The following is a 22,053-nucleotide window of genomic DNA, read 5'->3' as shown; positions in this document are numbered from 1 at the left end:
AGCAAACATTGCAGTGGTTAGTTGGTTTTCTCAGAGTTCTTACGTTACTTCACCCATCCATTCTGTCATATCATTAGCATTTTATAGCCCTTCATTTTTTTGTAATGATCTAGAGGTCACCAAGCTGAAAGCTCAATTCATTTCCTTCATTGACAGATATAAGGGTTGAGGATTTGAACCAAGCAAGATCAACATTTTAATGTTGCCTGCTTCGTCTTCTATAGAAAATTAAATCTAATATTTTGAATTGCTCCTGTGCTGCACTACTTCTGAGAACAAGTAACCTGCACTTTTTAAGGCATCAAATAAATTGTTATAACAGGTTTCACTGTCTACATATCCCGGAATAGTGTTATATTTATCAATTTTGGTACAATTTTGCAATTTATCTCTTGCTAGCTCAAAAAACGATGTCATTGTTCACGTTCAAAAGCTGTAGCCCGCGCTTTTCTACTACCGAAGTTACCCGATCGAGGAACGTACTTCGGAACTGTTCGGGCATGTCGATCTAAGCGGGTGAACCTTAGGCTGTCCGCGCACTATTGGCTGGCGTCACATTAAAACATTGTTAAGCCTTGAGCACCCAATTACCAGGTGCTACATTTTAATCAAGCACCTGGAGCATGTTTTTTACTCATCATGTAACCAATTAAATTATTATAAGTTTTTGGTGCCGACTCACAAAGAAGAGAAAGTTTCTCTTCCTTGCGAGGCGGCCATGTTCGTCAGTCTCCAACTACTCCGCGCCGGGAACAGACGTGTGTCCGTGGGCAGCATTCAAGTTTGTTTCCTTGATTATTTTTATTCTGTACTACATCTTCAAATTTAAAACCTTTTGTTAATTCACCGCTGCCCACGTCGACTCGGCGCGTATTTTGCGGAGCCGGGCCTATCCCGACCGTCTTCAGTGTGATACCGTGCTATGTATCGTATCACAGAATGTACGGTACTGGCCGACTCCAGCGAAAGTGTTTTTAATTAAGGACGCCGTGCATATGCCTGCCGGCTGCATACACGTAAGTGTTTCTCTGAACTTAGGAGCCCGCTCATAGAGCCCCCCCCCCCCCCCCTGCACCCGTTAACTTTCGGCGCTGGCCGTCTCCAGTGAGCATCGACCCATGTCCCGCGAGATTACCGCGGTAATCATTAGTGTCGCGTAGTGTTGTGGTTTTTTTTGTGTTAATTGTGTAACCGCTAGACGTCGCCAAGTGTTGGTGAGAGTTTTTGTAGCGGGACTAAATTAAAGGTAATTCTCACCAACTCGTGTACAATAATTTTCCGTAGTCTCCCGTCCTCCACACGGCCGAGCGGCCTTCACAGTCAAGGGAGAACCATTCAGGTTAGATTCTAGCCGTGTACCTGGCGGGGCACGCGGGGGCAGAGTACCCACGACCCTACATCAACGGCCTAGCAGCCCGCTAGCCTGGCGCCCCTCCGGACAACAAGAGCATCGCGACGCCCGTAGCGCCCGTCAGGTACCCCCCGGGCCTTTCACAGAGGTCGGGTGATGGCAAATGGTAATTAGTAAAGACACATGAATAAACATATTGACGTCGACCCAAGTGTCTCCCCGGCTCCTTCAGGCCGTTATGCCTCGCCAGCGCCATCTCTTGCGTGTGTAGTGCGATGCAAATGAAGGTGACGTGCGACGTTTTGTTTCTGTACAGGATTTGACATATTATTTTATTGTAAATATATTTTTGTTTTACGTTTATTGTATATATTTTGCTTATATTTTATTATAATTAATTTTGTATTGAAGGGTATGTATTTGTGTAAGTTGTAACTGTTCACCTGGCGCCAAGGCCGTGGCTTCCGCCTGTGACCAATCAGCGTGTTCCACGGGCTCGCGGAGAGGGGAGAGACGCGGGCGCTCGGGTGCGTCAGGTGAGTGGGAGTCAGTCGTGGACCCAGCACGAGAGACATCGGATGTGTTGGTGACGTCGCTCCGGGACGGTGAGATTGAACGGTCGCAGTATTTGCAGGAGCTCTAGATTTTCCCATGCTGAAGCGATTTCAGCTTTGCAGTCGAGTTTGTTACTTTGTCATTCAGTCGCGTGCTCTCATCATATTATTTTCACACACGTGTGTTCTTCTCTTAATTTTTGCGAGTCGCGTTTCATTTTTGCAAACTGGACATTCGCCTTACTGTGTGAGTAACAGTCGTCACGGGCGGGACATGCAGTATTTTTCATTACCATATTAGTGCACAGAAACGGGCTTCGCCCAATATAGAAATAGTCACAGGCGGAAACATGGCAGCCCCATGTAAAGTGTTCATCTTCTGGAGGATAAAAAACCAGGAAACTTTATTCGAGTTGTTCTCATTTCAATTCTGGAGACTAAGTCCCTCGGCCATGCAGCCCAGACCCCCCTCTACCGAACCCTGAGTAGCCGGCAGAATGGAAGCATGTCAGGGACTAGTCGACCAGCTTACGACAATATAATGAGTTAATTTGGCCTTCCTGCTCGTATCCATAGTCAATTTAAAGTTTCATAGAAAAGAAAACAATAAAAATATTTAATTTAGTTCAATACATATAACAAAGAATCACAAATACTTATAATTAAGAGTAAATTCCAGCTTATATTCGTTACATACTTTAGGAAATATGTAGGTTTTAAATATAATTTAAAAAATGTTTAACATAAAACATGGGAAAGCTAAATCAAACAACATAACTTGTAGTGATGGGCAGAACGGGTCTTTTGACCGAATCGGTTCTTTTGGATTAGTTCTGTGAAATGATTCGTTCATCTCGTTCATTTCGTTCTTTTCTGTGTATGGGATCTGGCTCTTTTATCAGGTGTGGTAACTCGTTCATCCTTTAGAGTATTAGCTACGTATTTTTGTATTTGAACATTGATTTTCGTAGCCAGTGAATCACAGTTGCGTATATGAAACAAGATTATTTATATTTTATTACTTTTAAAGTTACAAATATTAATATACAGGCTATTTACACTCTAGTGACAGTAAAGTGTTTACATGTAGACCAACACATTTAGAGAAAAAAAGACAAAAATTTAATACTAATGACGTCCCTCGGCTTCTGGTTCCTATTTCCCCATTTACTTTAAATTCCTGTTGTGCCTGTACTGCTCTCGTCGGAGAGGTGTGGGTCCAGGCCAACGTGGCCGGGACCGGGGGATACGGGACCTGGAGGGAGAGTGAGGTGAGGAGGAAGAAAGATAGGCAGTTTTTAAGGACCACTCGATGTTAACAGTTCCACTAGCCCCTTTTATTGTAATTCCGAGAGCCTGCCGCGGCCTGGCGGATCCGTCGGGGAATGAGCGCCCTACCCACGATGACCCGGACTCCCGAAGACCGTCTCGTGCAACCAACTCGTCTCGACACGAACTACAAATCCTCCCACGTAAAAAAGTTCCTGACCGAAGGTTGCTCCACAAAGGCGCGTGACACGTGCGCGGCCCTTCTCGTAACAGACTCGTAATGACGACGAAGCTTCGGCGGTTCGTAACTACGCTTCCGCTGACGACAGTCGTCGTACCCCCTCAGGTGCAGAGGCCCTACCTGGCCACCGACGGGGGCCTGAGGTAGTGTGTTTCCCCCCAGTTAAGTGCGACGACCAGGGACGCACCCGCGAGCGCCCTAGCGGGCTAATGAGCCTTTTTGTGCAAGAGAGGATTCTGTGTTTTTGTATATTTTCCAAATGGTCACGGGCCTCAACGAGTATGTAAATATTGTATATAATTTATTAATTCTGTAAACTTGTTGTGATTAATGTTTCGTTTAGCTGTGAATATTCTGTGTTTCCTCAAGTATGCTAGTGTGTAATTGCAGCCTGGCGCGCCACGGGACGGGACCACTTCCACGCCGGCCGATTTCCCCTCCCCTCCCCGAAGCCCGGGGGTGCCGGCCCGCGGGCGGGCGGGGAGAGTCAGTCGTGTTCAGGGCTCGAACGAGGACGGTCGAGTATGCCGCTCCGCGCTGCTCGCGAGGCGCATACCCGGAGCTCGTGGCCAACCTTTCGTTTTCAGTTCTCGAGTTGATACGGCAGTCAAGCTGCCTCCGCGAGTCATTCGCCGCGTTACTGAATTTACGAGTCGTCGAGTGACGTTACTAGCAGAGTATTCTAGACAGTGGACGTGCAGTTGCGGGACTCAGAACTTCTATCGTCTTACGGAACGTTACGTACAGCGCTTCTTCATGGTGTAACCTTAAACGGGATTAGTATTACGTATAACCACTCTCAATCTGTGCTAGGACGTCATAACGGACTGTACGGTGTTACGGGAGTCTGGGTCGCCGTGGGAAGGGAGCTTGTTCCGCGGCAGTTCCGCCAGGCTGTGGCAGGGTAATAACTCGTTAATAAAAGGGGCTCGTGAAAATCGTCAACACCGAATCGTTATTGGAACAGTTTACCAATATTCCTCTCCACGTAACTCCTCCCTCCAGGTCCCGCAGTTCCCGGTCCCGGCCACGTTGGCCTGGACCCACTCTCCGCAGAGCAGTACGGGCATAACTGGACATTCACGCAAGCAGGGAACCGGGGGCCTCAAGCCGAGGGATGTCACCGCGTTCTAGGATGTTCGACTCGTGACATAACTCGTAACTCGTAACTCGGAAGCTCAACCGTGTGAGCGGCACAGCGAAGGCAGCTCAGCTGCCGCAACCACCCGTACAGTGGCGCTATCGCCGGACCGCGAGCTCGGAAGACACGCCTCGCGATCAGCGCGGAGCGGCGTGCACGTCTGTCGCTGAACGAGCCCTGAGCATCACTGCCCTTCCCCGCCCGCCAGCGGGCCGAGACCCACGGGCCGCGGGGAGGGGAGGAGAAATCGGTTGGCGTGGGAGAGCGCCCCCCTCGCGGCGCGGACGAGCGCCAGGCCGCGATTACATATTAACACTGCGAGACATTTGAGAAAATTACAAGATTATTTACACAATAATTAATACATTATGGTTACATTATTTACACACTTATTGAGGTTCACGACCATTTGAAAAATATATACAACACAGAATTATTCGTAACACTAAAGTAGCCACTGGCATGCTAGGGCGCACGCGGGTGCGTCCCTGGCCGATGCACTACACTGATGGTTCACTGGGGAAACAGACTCCCTCAGGTCCACGTCGGTGGCCAGGTACGGCCTCTGCATCTGGGAGGGTACGACGACTGTCGTCACTACTACTGCGATTCAGTACCGTATGAAGAGAGACAAATGAAGTACATTAATTAACCCAAAAATGGTAAGTGTGAACGTTGGAAGTTAATTTCCCTGTTATTTTTAATTCATACGGTTTTTATTAGTTTTTTATTTCCAAATGTGTGTATGTGAATGTGAAAAAGCATTTTTAAACCACTACTTAACAGTTGACATTTTCGGGTATAGATACTTTTCATGTTACCCTATTTTATTTGATCAGTTATCATTTGCTCTTGTGAACATGCGCATGCTGTGATTATTAATTCATTTGACTCCTTACGTCATGAATCATTTCACGAACGAATCAGACCGGGGGCGTGGCCGGTTCTCTCATCTCGTTCTCCCGTTCTCTCCGCTTTTTCGTTCTTCCGAATCTTTTAAGGTACCGTAAAATGGGGTGAATAGGAACAGTTTCCAACTTCAAGCACATAAAAGTAACTATATTCACAAACATATATAAATAAATTTATGCCAGAAACTTAGGTCCTTCCTTCTTCTTGCAATACCATAAGCAACAAGTGTTCTTTAAAAATTCCTTTTGTTAATTATTAATTTTTTTAACGGTGTTCCCATTCACCCCACAAAGAGGGGTGAATAGGAACAACAATTTGAATTCATCTTTGTTCATATTCAAACATTAGTAGGGCAAATAGGAACAGGTTGTAATTGTTAGACATGAACGGGAACACACTATTAATTGAATATAAAACATTTTAATACGAAAATACAAATTTTTATGAAATTTCAACTTATAAATACACAAAATATACCCTTTTCATTTTACATCATCATAAGTGTTACGAAAAATATTGTTAATACTTAGAAAGAAATACATTTTCTACTGAGTAAATCATACAACTTCAGAAATGCACATTGGTACCTACCAGTTCTCTCCACATAAAGAGAGAATTCTTATTTGAAGAACAGTAAGCTAACTGTATCTAATACAGAAAAAGATCACTGAGATCATTTTTAAAACTAATCATATTTTTGAATCTGGAAGATGCCTTTTCTGTGTCACTAAGTTGTAATTTTGTGACAATGTCTTCGGAACTGAAAAATGCCTCTTCATCTGTTGGGAAAAATATACATGTTTGAGGGTTCCTTTTGTAAAAGACTCCTACGTAACCATCATCTTCTGGATGCATTACTTTGCAGACATAGAGTCTGAAGACATTCTTTGATTTCCCGTACACTTTAACCACCAAATAGTCTCCTGGATGATGAACACTTGTCGATACCGGTGTGACATGACTAACATGAGTTCCCAAACGTGGTTCCTCTTCTGAATTTGTTTGCAATGTGTACTCATCACTTTCTTGTACACAATAATCTGAGTCATCAGATGATGATGATTCTGTGATTACTGGAATTTTGGTCTTCTTTGTGGGGGCCCCTCCAGCAAGCTTTCTACCATTTGTTTCTAGTCCTGAGGGTCCTGGTTCAGACACAACTGCAGATTCTTCAAAGTCTTTCACCTCCATACTTTTGCCAGGAATAACCGTAACTCTTCTTCTCTTCTGTCGGGTTTTGGGAGAGTCAGACTGCCATAAGCTCTTCAACAGCTCTTTAAAAGTACTGTCTATGGCTTGCACTGCTGGGGACTGTTGAGTTGATTGAGTTTCGCTCTGGGCGCTGCTGTCAATGCTTGGTAACATCTGAAGGACTTTGTTCCGACATAAAGGCACAATGCCACACTTTCTGAAACCAGATCGTACATTGTCTTCTTTAAGTGTGCTAACCAACTTATTTAACAAGCCAGGAAATTTGTCTTTGGGTACAGATGCCTCATTTCGGCCTGGTCCCTTCTTCCATTCTTCCAAGATTTGACGCCATGAATTCTTCATGGGTCTGAAGAACGCAACATCGAGAGGTTGTGTGAGGTGTGTAGAGTTTGTGGGTAAAAATATGAATTTGATGTTGTTAATGTTGCAGAGCTGTATGATGTCAACTGACAGATGAGAAGCTAAATTGTCCCCAATCAAGTATTTTGTCCCATCAAGTTTCTTCAAATAGGGTATGGCGATTGTCTCCACCCAATCACTGAAACAAAAACTATCGAACCAACCAGATTTGGTACGGTTGTATCTTGAGTTTTGTGGTCCACCTACCCTCCAACTGTCGTACAAATGTTGTGCTCTGTACACGACATAGGGAGGCAAGATTTTCCCATCTCCACTTGCCGCGAACATGACTGAAATGGAAGCTTTGGAAGAGTTCAATACACATGTTCAGGGTATTTACAACCCCGCCTGAAAATTAATTTATGCTTTCCAGGATCATCACTCAAATTGGTTTCATCGAAATTGATGATATGAGTAGGGGGAACATTCATCAACTCTTTCTCCAGTTCATCAAAGTATTTAGATATGACATCATGTGACACTGCTGCCCTGGCCCTTTTAATATTCTGGCACATCCGAGCTGACAGAGCTTCTTTATGACGCTCTAAAAATGAATAAACAAAATCGCGACCAGGTGTATTGTCTTTGAATCTGGGCACATTCTTTCCCTGTCGCTCAAGAAAATCTTTTACAATTAATCGCAAGGTAAGCGAATCTAGGGGATATCCCCATTCAGCACACACTTGGAGACGATCAACCAATATTTTCTCTTCCTCCTCACTTAAAACTGTCTGTCCACCTTTTTTTTTATTTTATCTCCTTTCTTAACGTGTCTGTGCAACACTGTCGTTGGAATGTTGTATTTTTGTGAGCACTTTCTATAAGAAAGACCATTTTGAATGTGCGTAACAGCCAACTTGAGAATATGTGGTGGGCAATCTGCATGCTTACGCTCAGTAACTGGTTGATATTTTCGTGGCATTGTTTAGGCACACGTCATAATCTGCAACAAAAACAAAATATAAACTGGTACGTAATATCGGGAATATATTTCAGAGTATATATTTTTACTCTATGGTAAGGAAACAACCTACAAACATGTTCTATACAGAGTGGGGTGAATAGGAACACTCTTCTTCAGTGTTCCTATTCACCCCACAGTTACATAAACATAACCTCACAAAAACAAAATGTTAGCATCACATGTTTGAAAAGAAAAAATATATATATACATAAGAAAAATTTTAAATAGACCTTAGGTTAACACAAAATAAGTTACATTAAAGGTATATAAAGTGTAGTATTATACTTACAGATGAAGTTTTGGGGAATAAATATTTCATAGAATCTAGAGCACAAAATTTACAGCTGTGTTATTTGTTACTCAGTGGTACCAACAGTGTAAAATATAATTTCTCATCTTAGTATCATGTTAGCAAAATGACAAAAATTAACTCAAAGACATTGCACTGCAATTATGCTTCACATGATTTTTTTTATATTTACATGAAGTTTTGTTCCTTTCCACCCCACTGTTCCTATTCACCCCATTTTACGGTACCGGCTCTCAAAGAGCCGGTTCTTTACATCGCGAACGAATCGCAAGATTTCGTTCTCTCAAAGATACGTTCTTTTTGAACGAATCGTTTACGAACGACCCATCACTAATAACTTGGCTGTTTTACGTATTTGAATAGTAATAACCGACACATATTCACAATACATTATTTACTACTTAAATAAGCAACATTGTCAATGGTATCATTGGGTGCTTGGCATTTGCTTTATATATCTACCTTTAGGGTGCTTCCTCCCTATTCTTTAAGTTTAACCATGCACTATCACAATTATTCATTCAAATCAAATACGTTTTAGATATGCAGCACAATATAAACAACCCATTGGTTGACATTTTTATTTAGACACTTGAGAAATATTGATAAAAATTTAAAATTCACGTATGTTAATCAACACATTTAATGAAAACAACGCCTATAATCTTCATTGGATTCAGCAAACACAAAATATCAAGTACGATAATAGGTTGCCTCAGTGTTTAATTTAGTTAAAATTTGTTCTCTATCCTTAGATCAGCTGTTTTAGATCAAAGCTGGAAAATGTCCTATAAAAATATATATTCGCAGTCTCTATGTCGTTGTTCTATGCGCATTGTTATGATTCATTCCTTGTGTTTGTGGGTCGTTTTGTGTTAAATACATAAAAAATATATTTAAGAATTTGTGATATGAAAGAAGAACGGCTTCGTATACGCGGTAATATTTAATTGTAATTACTGCAAATATTTTGAGTAAAAATTATGGCTAATCAGAAGCGAAATATATATTTTATTACATTTCTTGGGTGTGTTACAAGTCAACACTAATTTATACATATATGGGAAAAATATATATATATATTTAATGACATATTAATTTAAATAACATTAAAAAAATTTGAAAAAAAAATTGTTTGAATTAAACTGTGCACATTGTAAGGTATCACACATCCAAGTTTACTTCTTGATCCTGATGGCATGATACTGTATATGATAACATTAGGATTTTCACTCTGAAAAAAAGGTTAACATCCAAAAATTGATTTTTAGTAATTTTTTTTATTTATAAATCATTGTGTGGGGGTGCATTGCTATAATTAAAGAATTTCTTATGCTATTAACCATTTTCACGTTTTAGGAGCTGCCATGCTTGAGCCGCAGTAAATATTGAATAATACTACTTTTTCAGCTTCATGTGAAAAATAGTATTTGAGGTTAAGGGTTGGTTTTAAATTATTGTTATGTTAATGTACTTGTAATGTAAATATGACATAAATATATGTTGTGCTTTAATAGGGTACCTGAGAGGGATATGAGACATTGCCCTGATTGTTTTGGCAACTCTGCTGTTTTCTTGATACTGGCTTCAACTTGATCTTTTGGTTTTTCAGTATTGTTGAATATTCGGTAAATATTTACTTGGCCGGTATTTCCGAAAAAAAAATGTTAAAAATCCGAAAATACCTTTATTTTATGCTCTTCAACTTCCTCTTTTCATTAAAAGTGGCGGAGGTAAGAAATTCCAAATACTTTAGGAGATATCGAATTTTTAAATTTCATCATATGTAGTTGAGCGGTATTTGCAAAAAAAAATGTTAAAAATCCGAAAATACCTTTATCATATGCTCTTCAAATTCCTCTTTTCATTAAAAGCGGCGGAGATAAGAAATTCCATATACTGTAGGAGATATCGAATTTTTAAATTTTGCAATATAAGACCTGTGGAACCATTCGAGCGGCGCCATTTTTGTTATTTTGCCGTGTGTTCGTGAATACGTGAATCGTGAATGCGTAATTAATAAAATGGTTGATTAGGTCAGGTCAGTTACATTATTAATACTTTCAAACTAAGCCGACATTAAAAATTATTTTGTGAATTAATTTTAATGGCTGTTTAGTTTTAAAATATTTATAATGTAACTGACCTGACCAAACAAACCCGGACAGAGGGTGAACAGTAAACTAAAATGGTCGATTAGGTCAGGTCAGTTACATTATAAATACTTTCAAACTAAGGTGATATTAAAAATAATGTGAATTAATTTTAATTATTCTTTAGTTTTAAATTATTTATAATGTAACTGACCTTACCTAACAAACCCGTAACAAAGGATGTACATTAACAACTCACGTAAATTTTTTTGTTACTTATTACTTGCTCAACAATATCAAAATAACAAATAAGACTTTAAAATTAGAAACGTTAAAAACTCACCTAAGTTGGAGGCGGTAATTAAACACCGTTTTAAACAATAATTGAACTAAATAATCACGTATTAGTTCATTTGAATTCTGGCCTATCACGAACAATCACGTGACATCATTAACCAATAAAAAAACAGATACTCGTACGTAAACAAGAAACAATGGTGCACGCACGCCACAGGAATGCGCTGGTTTTGTGCTGAAATTTAAAAATTCGATATCTCCTAAAGTATTTGGAATTTCTAATCTCCGCCGCTTTTAATGAAAAGAGGAAGTTGAAGAGCATATAATAAAGGTATTTTCGGATTTTTAACATTTTTTTTCGCAAATACCGCGCAACTACATATGAAGAAATTTAAAAATTCGATATCTCCTAAAGTATTTGGAATTTCTAATCTCCGCCGCTTTTAATGAAAAGAGGAAGTTGAAGAGCATTAAATAAAGGTATTTTCGGATTTTTAACATTTTTTTTCGGAAATACCGCCCAAGTAAATATTTACCGAATATTCTTTAAAATTCAATTGAAATGGAAGACAAAATAGAAAATAGTCTTGGCTACTCTGTAACATACTGACATTAAAGTAACTTTCTAAGGTTTTCTGGAGAAATTGGGGATAACACCTTTATTGATAATACTCCGATATCACAGCTTTTTAGAACGGAAAGAAAAAAAAAATGTAAAAAATGGTTTTCACATACCAAACGTCTGTAGTTTTGCATTTGTTAATTAGTTTCTATTTATCACTGTGCTACAAACAATACTGTCCATTCTGTATATACCTATATATATTACATTTAATATGTTCATAATAATTTTGCATAATAACATAGTACAGTAAATATAAACTATCTAACATGTTTGGAACGTTCGTAGGTTAAAGTGTTTTTGTTAACCTTCCATGTCATCAACAGAGGTTATGCGGAACTCTGTAATCACTGAATGAATTCCAGTTAAAATACATGTTACAAATACTTTAGACATTTCTGAATTAACCCTGAAAGGAAGGTTTCTTAATTTCTACTGGTTTGTGAAAAAATAACAGTGTACAACTTACATTACAATACCCGCGTATTCATGCTATCGCTGACATTAATTGTTTACCCGTATAGGTTTTTAAAAATGTTTTTTGGAGAACTTTGATCAATGTAGATGTTGTAATAATGAAATTCGTTTAAATAACGACTATTGCAATTGTAAGGAATTTTTAATGCTTATATTTCATGCTTGTTGTTTTATTAGAATAAGTAATTGTATTATGAAATGTTTTTTTGTTATATTGCATTTAAAGTAAGTACTATTTTGAGTCATGTTGTAACGAACGAGTCTAATGGGAGGTAAAAATTTGAATAGAATTGTTAACATCATTCATTTTCTGTGAGGAATACGTGCTGTGCTGGTACAGGGTGCCTGCTGTTTTAGTTCAGTACATCGGAAGATCCTGCTCATGAACTAAATTGCGAAATAAGGATGAATTAAGATTGTAGGTTTAAAAAATTCCTTTTTACTCGACTTCCGATCATAATTCACTATTATAAGCCGATATTTTTTTCAAGTACAGGATCTTCCAATGTACTGAATTAAAACAGCAAGCATCATGTACCACAGGATCAAATATTTTAGTTTGACAAGCCAAAAAAAGTTAAAAGAAAGGCGTGGCACATGAGACAGATGTTAAACCATCCACACCACATGTGCTGTAAATTTTTTTAAGGGATGCCAAGTGACACACAACCTGCCAATACACCTGCCAAGTGAAGACTGAACTGTGCAGCATTAGCTTCGCCTTATAAAATATTCTGAATGTTATCATACTGGATATCACTTCTGTATCATTTCACACAGTAAAAATGGTATAAAAAATCATCCAAAATGCAAGCTACAATTTGAAAAAAAAATACAATAAAATTATGTTTCAAAACAAACCAACATTACTTTTAGAAAAATTTTATTAACTTCTGGCTTCTCTCATAACTAAAATTAACAGAAAATTAACTGAAAGATGAAATCCTTTTAGCTCAAATTGTTTTCTTTTAATCATTTAAACTTAAATTTTTACATTTTAAAAAACAGTAACACAAGGTAGTAAACAGTATTTCTTAAACTAAACATGTCTTTCCACATAATGGACTGAACTAACAGTTATAGTGGCTAAATCATAAAACTGAACCACTAACACACAACTTTGATGCTGTGCTACGATTTTTGGCAACATTGCATATCTTTTAAATAGAACATTTTAAGCAACTGTAGTTGTGCGTATTATGATGGGGATGCTGTTGGTGAATATTTAATCACTAATTTTTAAGTCATTAGTATTACTTATTACTTTTTTACTGGAGAATTCAGAATTAAGTTATGTTGACAGCTAATCTGTATTTTACTAAATCAACATAGGCCTATATAATTTTCCAGTTTTGACATTTTTTTAGCGATATTTTTGGTACGAATACTGTGTCAACTATATACTTGGACATTTTTCATACAACCAGTACTTTTATGCTGCCAAAAAAGTTTTTAAAAGAGAAATTAACCATGGTTAAAAGAATTGTTAATTTGTATTGATGATTCTGTGAGTGAAGAAGTTGTAAAGCAAGAGTTTTCAAGTTAAATTAATTTTCAAATTTTTTTTTCTGGACGCTGTGTGGTTGGTCTGCTAAAAAGTAAAAATCTATTAGGTCACAGAAGCACTAGCTGTTTGTTCTAATTATTTTTGCTAGGTCTCACTTTATAAGTTTTTATAAAATATGCACATGTACAAAATAAAATATATTTGAAAGTGTCTTTTTGTAGTGGTTATGACTAAGTATGTGGCTTGTTTCAGATAATACAAGCATCCAGGGCCCATACTTACGGCCAGAAGTTACAGAGACAGTGCCACAGGGATCCTTCTTGTGCGTTTGTACCCGAACTATTGTTGGAAACTGCTGGTCGTTGGTTACCAGCGAAGAGGGAGGAATCGGAAGTCTGCGTTGTATTTCTCTGTTTTTTGTCAGCATTACAGTCGCTGTTACCATAGCACTTTCAGTACACATTTATCAAGGAAATGTTGAGGTTAGCATTATTCTACAAAACATTTTCCACTTCATTTCAGTAAACTTAGATCTGAACATTTTATATTAAAGTTGATTATTCATTTATTTTTTACTGTTGTGACATGAATAGTCCTAAAACTGATATAGATATTCATTGACTTAACTTGTATATATATCTCGTAGTGCATTTTTAGCAAAGAAATGTTAGAATGATTTTTTGTAATAGGTACTATGAAAGTATGCTATTCTGAAATTCAGCTCACAGCTTTGTTACATCATATTATGTAAAATTATAATTCATTTATATATATAATGGTTTAATTGTTAGTTTATGTTTTTGATTGGCTTGAAAATATTGTTAGCATTTTCAAACAGTCATTACAGTATTTTTTCTTGATTTTCTTGATCTTGTACACCATCTTCAAAATGGTTAGCACTCAGTTTTTAAATGTTAAATTGCTTACCATGGAATGGGAAATTTAAGTTTTCTTGCATAATCAGGCAAGAAAATTCTAAGCAAAAGCATTGTTTCAGGTGATTCAAATGGAATACTTTCCTCTGTCTCAAGTAAGGACTATGCAGAGGAGCCTTAAATCTCAGTTTTCATTCAACTAAGCACACCATCATATTATATTTAATATTTTCAGATGCACACAATTAAAAATGTTGCTATAGTTGTAGCATTGCAGAACCCTGCCCTCCTAATTAAATAATTTTTCTTTTAAACTTCTTTTTTGTATATGTAAGCAATAATAAGTCAATGTTTTTTGAATAATGTATACATTTTGAAACAGTATAATCAGACTTTATGCTGTTATTTTGCACATGCTAGGTGTTTTAAGAAGGTATTATGTATTTTAACAGACGTTTTTAATCATTACTATTTTTTATGAAATTATTCACAAATGAGCCATTATACTAGATTTTTACCTGTTTAGGCCTACTGTTTCAGGTTATTTCTAAATGATTTTAATTTGGTAAAGTAATTTGTATTATAATTGCTGTTTATAATGTGCATTAACGTGTTGGATGATTCTAGAACACGGTACTGTGTCTGGGCTGGTGTGATGGTTAGAAAGAGAGGCATGAGAGGCCTGTAAGTGTAAGTGAGAAAGGAACAGTGCTTCCCCGCCAACCGAGATAAAGACGGTAATTTCCCCCCTACGTGGGAACTGTATGATAACTGCTCTCTCACGGTGTGGGAGAGAGAACGAGAATGGAAGTCCCCGATTTCGATGTGAAATTGAAAAGAGATAGATCAGGGGAAGCCCATAGTTCTGTATGTAAAAGGTTTTTTCATGTATTGTAACTTGTTCTATGATTGGCTTGTATCTGTAAGCGTGAAAGAAGCGTGTATGTGATTGGTCGGTGAGGTCATGTGACGTCTACTCCCTGCGTGGAGAAGAGTGTGGCAGGACTTCACCAGTCGTCTGTCAATCGCTGCCCCAGTAGGTCGCGTTCGGTGGCTTCTCGCCAAATTATAATGTAATTTGCTAATGGATAATTTCACGTTGGTGGTCAGAGCCAGGCCGAGTATTAAGTCAACCTAATTTGTTTTATTTTCTTTCGGACAATAATTAGAAATTGCGGCCACCTTCGTCGGCATTTGGCTCGGGGCGAAATTCGGTTTCGCTGGGTGCTGCCACGTTTGAGGCCGCACCGACTTCATGTATTTGCAGCAAAACATTGCTGAAGGACGCTATTTTTTCGTTAATTCTCATCATGTGAAATACGAGCAATTTTCGACAGTCAGCTATACCTGTGGAACGAGTGAATGAACCATTGGAAGTGTTTGGATTCGTCGGGGCATTCTGTTTGAAAAAATAAAAACAAAATTACAATCGGCGTTGAACATCTGTTTATTTTGTATATAACGAACCGTTATATAGTGTGTATCAGGGAAACAGTGACAGTTATTTGAAATATTGGATATTGTTGTGAATAAATGTACTACAGGACATCAGAAGCAACACATCGCAATTCACAGCTACCAGAAAAACATAAATATAATGCCTGGTTCAAATTAGTGATGTAATAACTATACCTCCTCTGAAATTGCTTATGCCTAAGTCCATTATGGCATGTTGAAGACAAGGGTTTGGACAACTGTCAGTCCATTTGTAACTCCCAGGTTGCTTGAGGAAGTAATTGACAAGCTGGGGACAATAGGCTGGAGAATTATCCTCCTGCAAAATAAGCACATCGTATAAGAGTCTGTAAAATATCTAATTCAGTTACAGGATGTGGTTGCTGTACCCAGTAACCCTAAAAGCACCTTGAATTGCAACAGGCTATGTTCTGCAGATATGAATTAAATTCTTCAACCTGCAGACCAGCCTTAATTCTTTCTCTATTCTAGCCTAATGTTTGACATACAATTTTTTAGTGTACCTATATCAATTGGTTATTTCAAGTGTTGACATTACACAACATATTGTATGCCATTTAAGGAGAACTTTTATTATTTATAAAGCATAAACTTGTCGTGACAATATTACAAACTTCCTGACATCAATCCATCATAGAGTACTTCCTGCTGGGAAAAGATGTGAAACAGCAAACTATAAATATTGAAGTGATACCAAGTGTGGCTCTAGGTGGGAACCACAAGCTGCTAGCAGACTTAAAGGGCTGGACATTCAGAAATAAAGTAACCAAACAAGATAATAGAATAAGGGTGTGGAGACAAAAGAATGAAGAGAAGAGACAGAAATAGGTGAGGAATGTAAGGGGATTCCTCCCGAGGATGAGCTGCAAGGTGTCGAAAAAGAATGGGAGAAATTTAAGAAATATCTTATAGTAGCTGCAGAGGAGGTGTAGGGAAGAACAAGCAGAAAGAAACACCAGGTGGAGTGAGAGAGAGTTAGAGAAGCAGTAAAGGGGATGAACAGAGTCTTCAGAGATTGGTTTAAGAGGTGTCCCAATAGAAAGGAGAATAAGGAAAAAAAGAGAGAAGTGAATCAAGTCATAGAGAGAAAGGAATGAATGCAAAAATGGATAGAGATGGAAAAGGATGTGGAAGGAAGTAAGAAACTATTATACAGCCAAGCTCGGAGTAGGAGAAAAGAGAGGGGTCAGGCAGTCAGGATGATAAATGAAGTATGGTGGAGATGGTATAAGGGAAAAAGAAACTATGGGGTAGGCCCTAATTATTTTAAAAAGCTGCTGAACCCAGACAAAAATGAGAATGAATAAGAAACATATGAGCAGAAAATAATGACAGAGTTGGATGATGATATCACATGGAAAGAGGTAAAGGAAGCACTGGAAAGTATGAAGAAATGCAAATTTCCAAGTAGGGATTAGCTAAGAGTAGAAGTGATAAGAGCAGCAGGGGAAGTAGGAATTAATTTGGTTGTATAGCGTGATGAGGTGTATTTGTAGAGAAAAATGAATACCAGAGGACTAGGGTAAAGGGGTAATAGTGCTAGCTTTTAAGAAAGGAGGACAGGAAAATATATGAGAACTATAGATGGATCATTTTGATGTGCCACTGTGCAAAGGTGTATGAGAATATCTTAGAAAAGAAGATACGGAAAGGCATTGCAGGAAAATGGCGTGAGGAGCAGCATGGGTTTAGAGAAGGGAGGTCTATCATAGACCTGATTATTGCCATATGACGACTGATGGAGAGAAGATATGAATTTGTAAACAATCTAGTGATGATATTCCTGCTTGTGGAGAAAGTATACTACAGTGTGTTTGGCAAGCTATGGAAAAAGCTGGGATTAAAAAGAGTTAATAATTAGTGCGAGGAGTATGTATAGGGGGAACAGAAGCAGTGTGAGAACTGGAAGAGGAATGACAAAGTGGTTCAAACAAGTCAATGGAGTGAAGCAAAGTTATGCATTGTCCCCATTATTATTATTCATTTATTTTGGAGAGGATTATGAAGAGATAACTAATGGCATGGAGTAAGGAAGTGAGGAAATGTGGTATGAGATTTAGAAGTGATGGTCATGACGAGGAACAAAAATGGAGTAAGGAGATAAACAGATAAAACTGCATCCCTTACTATATCATTCAGCTTGGCTTGTGATAAAGTTTGTGGCACATTTGATGTTTCAGGAACGAACTTGTCGGACACAAGTGATAATGATGATGAATCACTGTTACTGTCTGTATCAGAAATAAAGTTCACTACTGTCTGTAGGTGGCATAGGTATAGGAATACCAGGGCTATGGGCCACTGGTCTCATAGCAGATGGCAAGTTTGGGTATATAATTATTATTTTGTTAATTAAAACCCTTCACACAGCATGTACAAAAGTAACAGTCAGTACTGTGATTTTTAAATTCACACCACATCATTGGTATTCCAAAACATAGTGATTGTTTATTCCTTTTTGTCCAATTTTATAAGTCTTCAACACAAACACTGCACACAGTATGAGGAGCCCAAGACTTGGATAGATCTTCTAGTTCGATTCCAAAGTAAGCCTTGTACGCTTTTGTTACAAATGAGGTTATGTTTTTTTATGTGGCTTCACAATAAAACTACCAGGAAAATATCAGAATTAATTTCGATTATTTACACAACACTTCCTTTCCATTATTCTATACTGAATTACATATGATAAAGATAGCAAAATGGTAGTATTTATATGTTAATTTTTTGCTTTATAGAACAACTATTAAAGCCTGTATAGATGAATTCACAATACAAAATTATGTAAGCAGCTAGAATATGCTGCCATCTGCCTTATAACAGTTCAACTAGTTCCTTTAAGTTGATTTAATCCAATAGATGGCATTGTAATGGTTAATGCTCACACAAAAGATTTAAAAAAAATGTAAAAAAATGGAAATATTATTTTGAAATATATGGTATGTGATATGACTATATTCATTTTTGGAATCAGGACATGGACATTATTATAAAAAGACCTCAAAATATAAAATAGCAAAATCACTGTTGAGCTATGATATTAGTTGGGAATGTTTTTGTAATTATTAATTCCTTTTAATTCCAGAATTATATAAAATATTTGTTTTGATTTTATTAATTATTATATAATGCTGAGAAATTGTAATGAAATATGAGTTTGAATGAATTTTAAATGGTTTTACTATACAGAAAATTATATTGGATACTTTTCTTGCATTTGTTTAATTTTTAAAAACAATAAGTGGGAATCCTTACGTTAACCTAATACTTAAACAAATTTTTTTCTATGATAAGTAATTTTATTTTTTCAGTTAGTACCCCATGGAAGTGTGGCAACAGATAGCCATAAGTGTTCCATTATGGGAACAGAAATTTTAAAACAAGGAGGAAATGCCGTAGATGCTGCAATAGCTAGCACACTGTGTCTTGGTGTGTATAATTTCCACGTTACGGGCCTGGGAGGGTAAGTATAGACTTATGTAGTCATGAATTTTTAGTCAGTTTTCTCTTGTCATTCTGAACAATTGAGGATAATATTAGCACACATTTTTGCATGAAATACATGTTAAATAACTTATTTCTACAATTATTCAGTATATTGAATCTCACGTGGATTATTCATCAATCATCACTTTAAATGTATAAGTATAGAAATTAATGTGAAAAAGTTTTTGTTACATGATATAATTAAATACAGTAGACTCCTGATTATCCGGGGTAATGACTGGCATGGGGTTCATGGATAACCAAAAAAGACAGTTAAAGCAACTTTAAAAAAAACTGAATTTTTTTTATCCCAATTATCTAGACAAACATTGTAACACCCGCCCCTGAAAGTAACACCCTAATTTGTTCGAGTAAAACAGAGCTCTCATCAAAACAGCGCTAGACACATACGTTTTTTCTATAAGCGAGTATTTTAATGAAAATAATTTGTTTTCCAAATAGGTGTGTGTGATTGTTGACTACCATTTTAATCAAGACACTACTCCCAATAAAATTAATTTACAGTACTAATATGTTTCTAAATACATTTGGAAGTACATTAAAATAAATTTTGAATAACATTTAAAGATTAAACAACCTGAAATTAAATTTAAAAATTCACATAGGCCTACTGCATTGTTTACATAATATACTTGGGCATAACTATTTTTCCTATGTAGGCACTACCACAATTTAGAGTTACAAAGTAATAATATTATTGATATAGAATTATATATTTCAGTTCTAATAAGAATTTAAAAAGCATAAACTTAACTTTTATATTGTTGAAAGATTATTTAACCTGTTAACATAATTCTGGACTCTCTTGTTTTCTAAATGTGTGTCTGCCATGATTTGCCACTAGCACTTCTGCCACTAGCGCATCCTAGTGGCATAAGGTACACTAGCCCTTAAAGATTCTGGCTTTTCTCTCCAGAAATGCTGTTGACATGCAGGATGACAGTTAATAAACTTTTGTTGATTACTTGGGCGTCATCGGAAATAATTATGCAATGAAGGAAGCGAATAGCTATTGAGGAAAGCAAAATATTGTTTGTTGATTCGTTACATTATTAATTTGTTGTGTTACTAATTCATCGCATTGTATTTAATGCTATACAAGTACCATTGTCATTCTGTGTGCATGGAAATAAAGAATCAAAAATAATTTTTACTTATATGCTTTCTTAAAGTGAAATATGGCAAGGTTAATCTGCAAACCGGATAACCCGCACCCAGATAATTGTGAGTCTACTGTACATCAATGGAACTGATGTTAGATTACAATATAATTTGATACATGAAAGTTCTTGACATTTTGTTATCTTTGTTTAGATTTATAGCTAAATAAACAAAATATTATAAAAGCACATTGATTGGACTTCCAGTTTATGTGGCTATCAGGAAATTGAAAGTTGTCTGTAATGTGATAAAGCAAGGTAGTATGTACTGTCAAATTCATCAGTTGGTTTATTTAACCATGTCAGAGTTGTAGAATTTTATTTAGTTAAGCTTTATTTCATTTAAATTTTATAATGCGTATTGTAAGCATGAAGCATGGCGCTGCTTTTGCAGTGGCGGATTCTTGTTGGTATACAGTCATCGCAAACAACAAGTATTAGATGTCTTGGATTTCCGTGAAACTGTGCCAACATCGTGGTCCCCTTCCCCAGAGAAACTGGGCACCTGGGTGGGAGTTCCAGGTCTTCTAAGAGGTCTGGGTTTGGCTCACAAGCTCTATGGCAAGATGCCGTGGAAAGACTTAGTGATGCCGTCAGTACAGATTGCCAGGTAATTTGATTTGCACAATTTTTGGCTATTTTTTATAGTTGGCAAAAACAGTGTAATGTTTGATAGAATGCAAGAACCTTATGTTTTTGTTGAAGGTAATTCGTATGAATGAATAGGCGTAGTACAAATTATATTATGTGAGTTGTTAGCAAAGTTGTACATATAACTGCGTATTTATTAATCCTCTTGCAGTTGGTAATCACCCTGTAAATTGAATTTTTTTTTTTCTAGAAATAGCTGGGGCTGATTAGTTTTTGCATTTTTCAATATGTTTGGTTCTATCTGGTTTTCAGTGGAGAAGGTTGATTTTTTTTATTCCAGTTCATTCATGGCTTTGTATTATTATTTAGAGTTGCACAAAAGCGAACAAAAATTCAACTAAAATTTTCTTACTGCTATGGCATTTATGTTTATTTTCACTATCTCAGTGCTGGTTAGAGCAATAAAGGTTACATTTTATTATTGAACTTGCCAGTGCTTTAAATAAAAAAATTACTGTGGTTGAATCAAAGGTTTTAAATGTTTCACTACCTAATTTTTTTAATCTACAGATTAACACATCTTAAGGTGAACAAATTTTTTGAAAGGGACATGTATGGCTATTAAAATGAAACTTTTTCATAAGATGATGCTGGTCCTGCTCAATGAAAACAAATTTATGAACTGATTGTGTCTGGATTAACACACTCTTTACATTGTCACAGTATTTTGTGTTGCTGAAAAAAGTTCTCACTAAACACTGAACTAACAGGAATACTTAAGAAGTGCATTGCTAGTTTTGAAAGTGAAAATGTCTCTGTTTGCTTTCCCACCATGCACAGTACAGTCAAACCTCATTATTACAAACCTGAAGGGACCATAATTTTAGCACTTTGTAATAACGAGGGTTTGTATTAACCAAACTATTAGGATATCATGACAAAAAAAATTGATTGAAATACACACCGTTGGTAGTATAAGCTGGCTTCACTACATGCATGACAATATGTAAACACTGAAGAAAACAAACACAATGCAACACTTACAGAATAAATCATAATACAAACTTCAATAAACTTGCATTCATGACACATTTT

General features: G+C 37.0%; 1 protein-coding gene across 4 annotated transcripts in view; it reads left to right on the top strand.

Moving 5' to 3' along the window:
- Positions 1-9,187: 9,187 nt before the first annotated feature.
- Positions 9,188-22,053, top strand: part of LOC134529664 (glutathione hydrolase 1 proenzyme-like) — a 42,154-nt gene continuing 29,288 nt past the window's right edge. For all 4 annotated transcript variants that reach the window (XM_063363987.1, XM_063363986.1, XM_063363988.1 and 1 more), the window contains exons 1-4: positions 9,188-9,292; positions 13,602-13,831; positions 19,012-19,163; positions 20,762-20,977. In XM_063363987.1, the coding sequence (XP_063220057.1) occupies positions 9,265-9,292; positions 13,602-13,831; positions 19,012-19,163; positions 20,762-20,977 (626 nt within the window). In that variant the 5' untranslated portion in view covers positions 9,188-9,264. The remainder of the gene's footprint in view (positions 9,293-13,601; positions 13,832-19,011; positions 19,164-20,761; positions 20,978-22,053) is intronic.

The sequence above is a fragment of the Bacillus rossius genome, chromosome 2 (genome assembly GCF_032445375.1).
Source record: "Bacillus rossius redtenbacheri isolate Brsri chromosome 2, Brsri_v3, whole genome shotgun sequence".
NCBI classification, from domain to species: Eukaryota; Metazoa; Arthropoda; class Insecta; order Phasmatodea; family Bacillidae; genus Bacillus; species Bacillus rossius.
The sequence above is the reverse complement of the archived record's forward strand: the minus strand, read 5'-3'. Positions and strand labels throughout refer to the sequence as shown.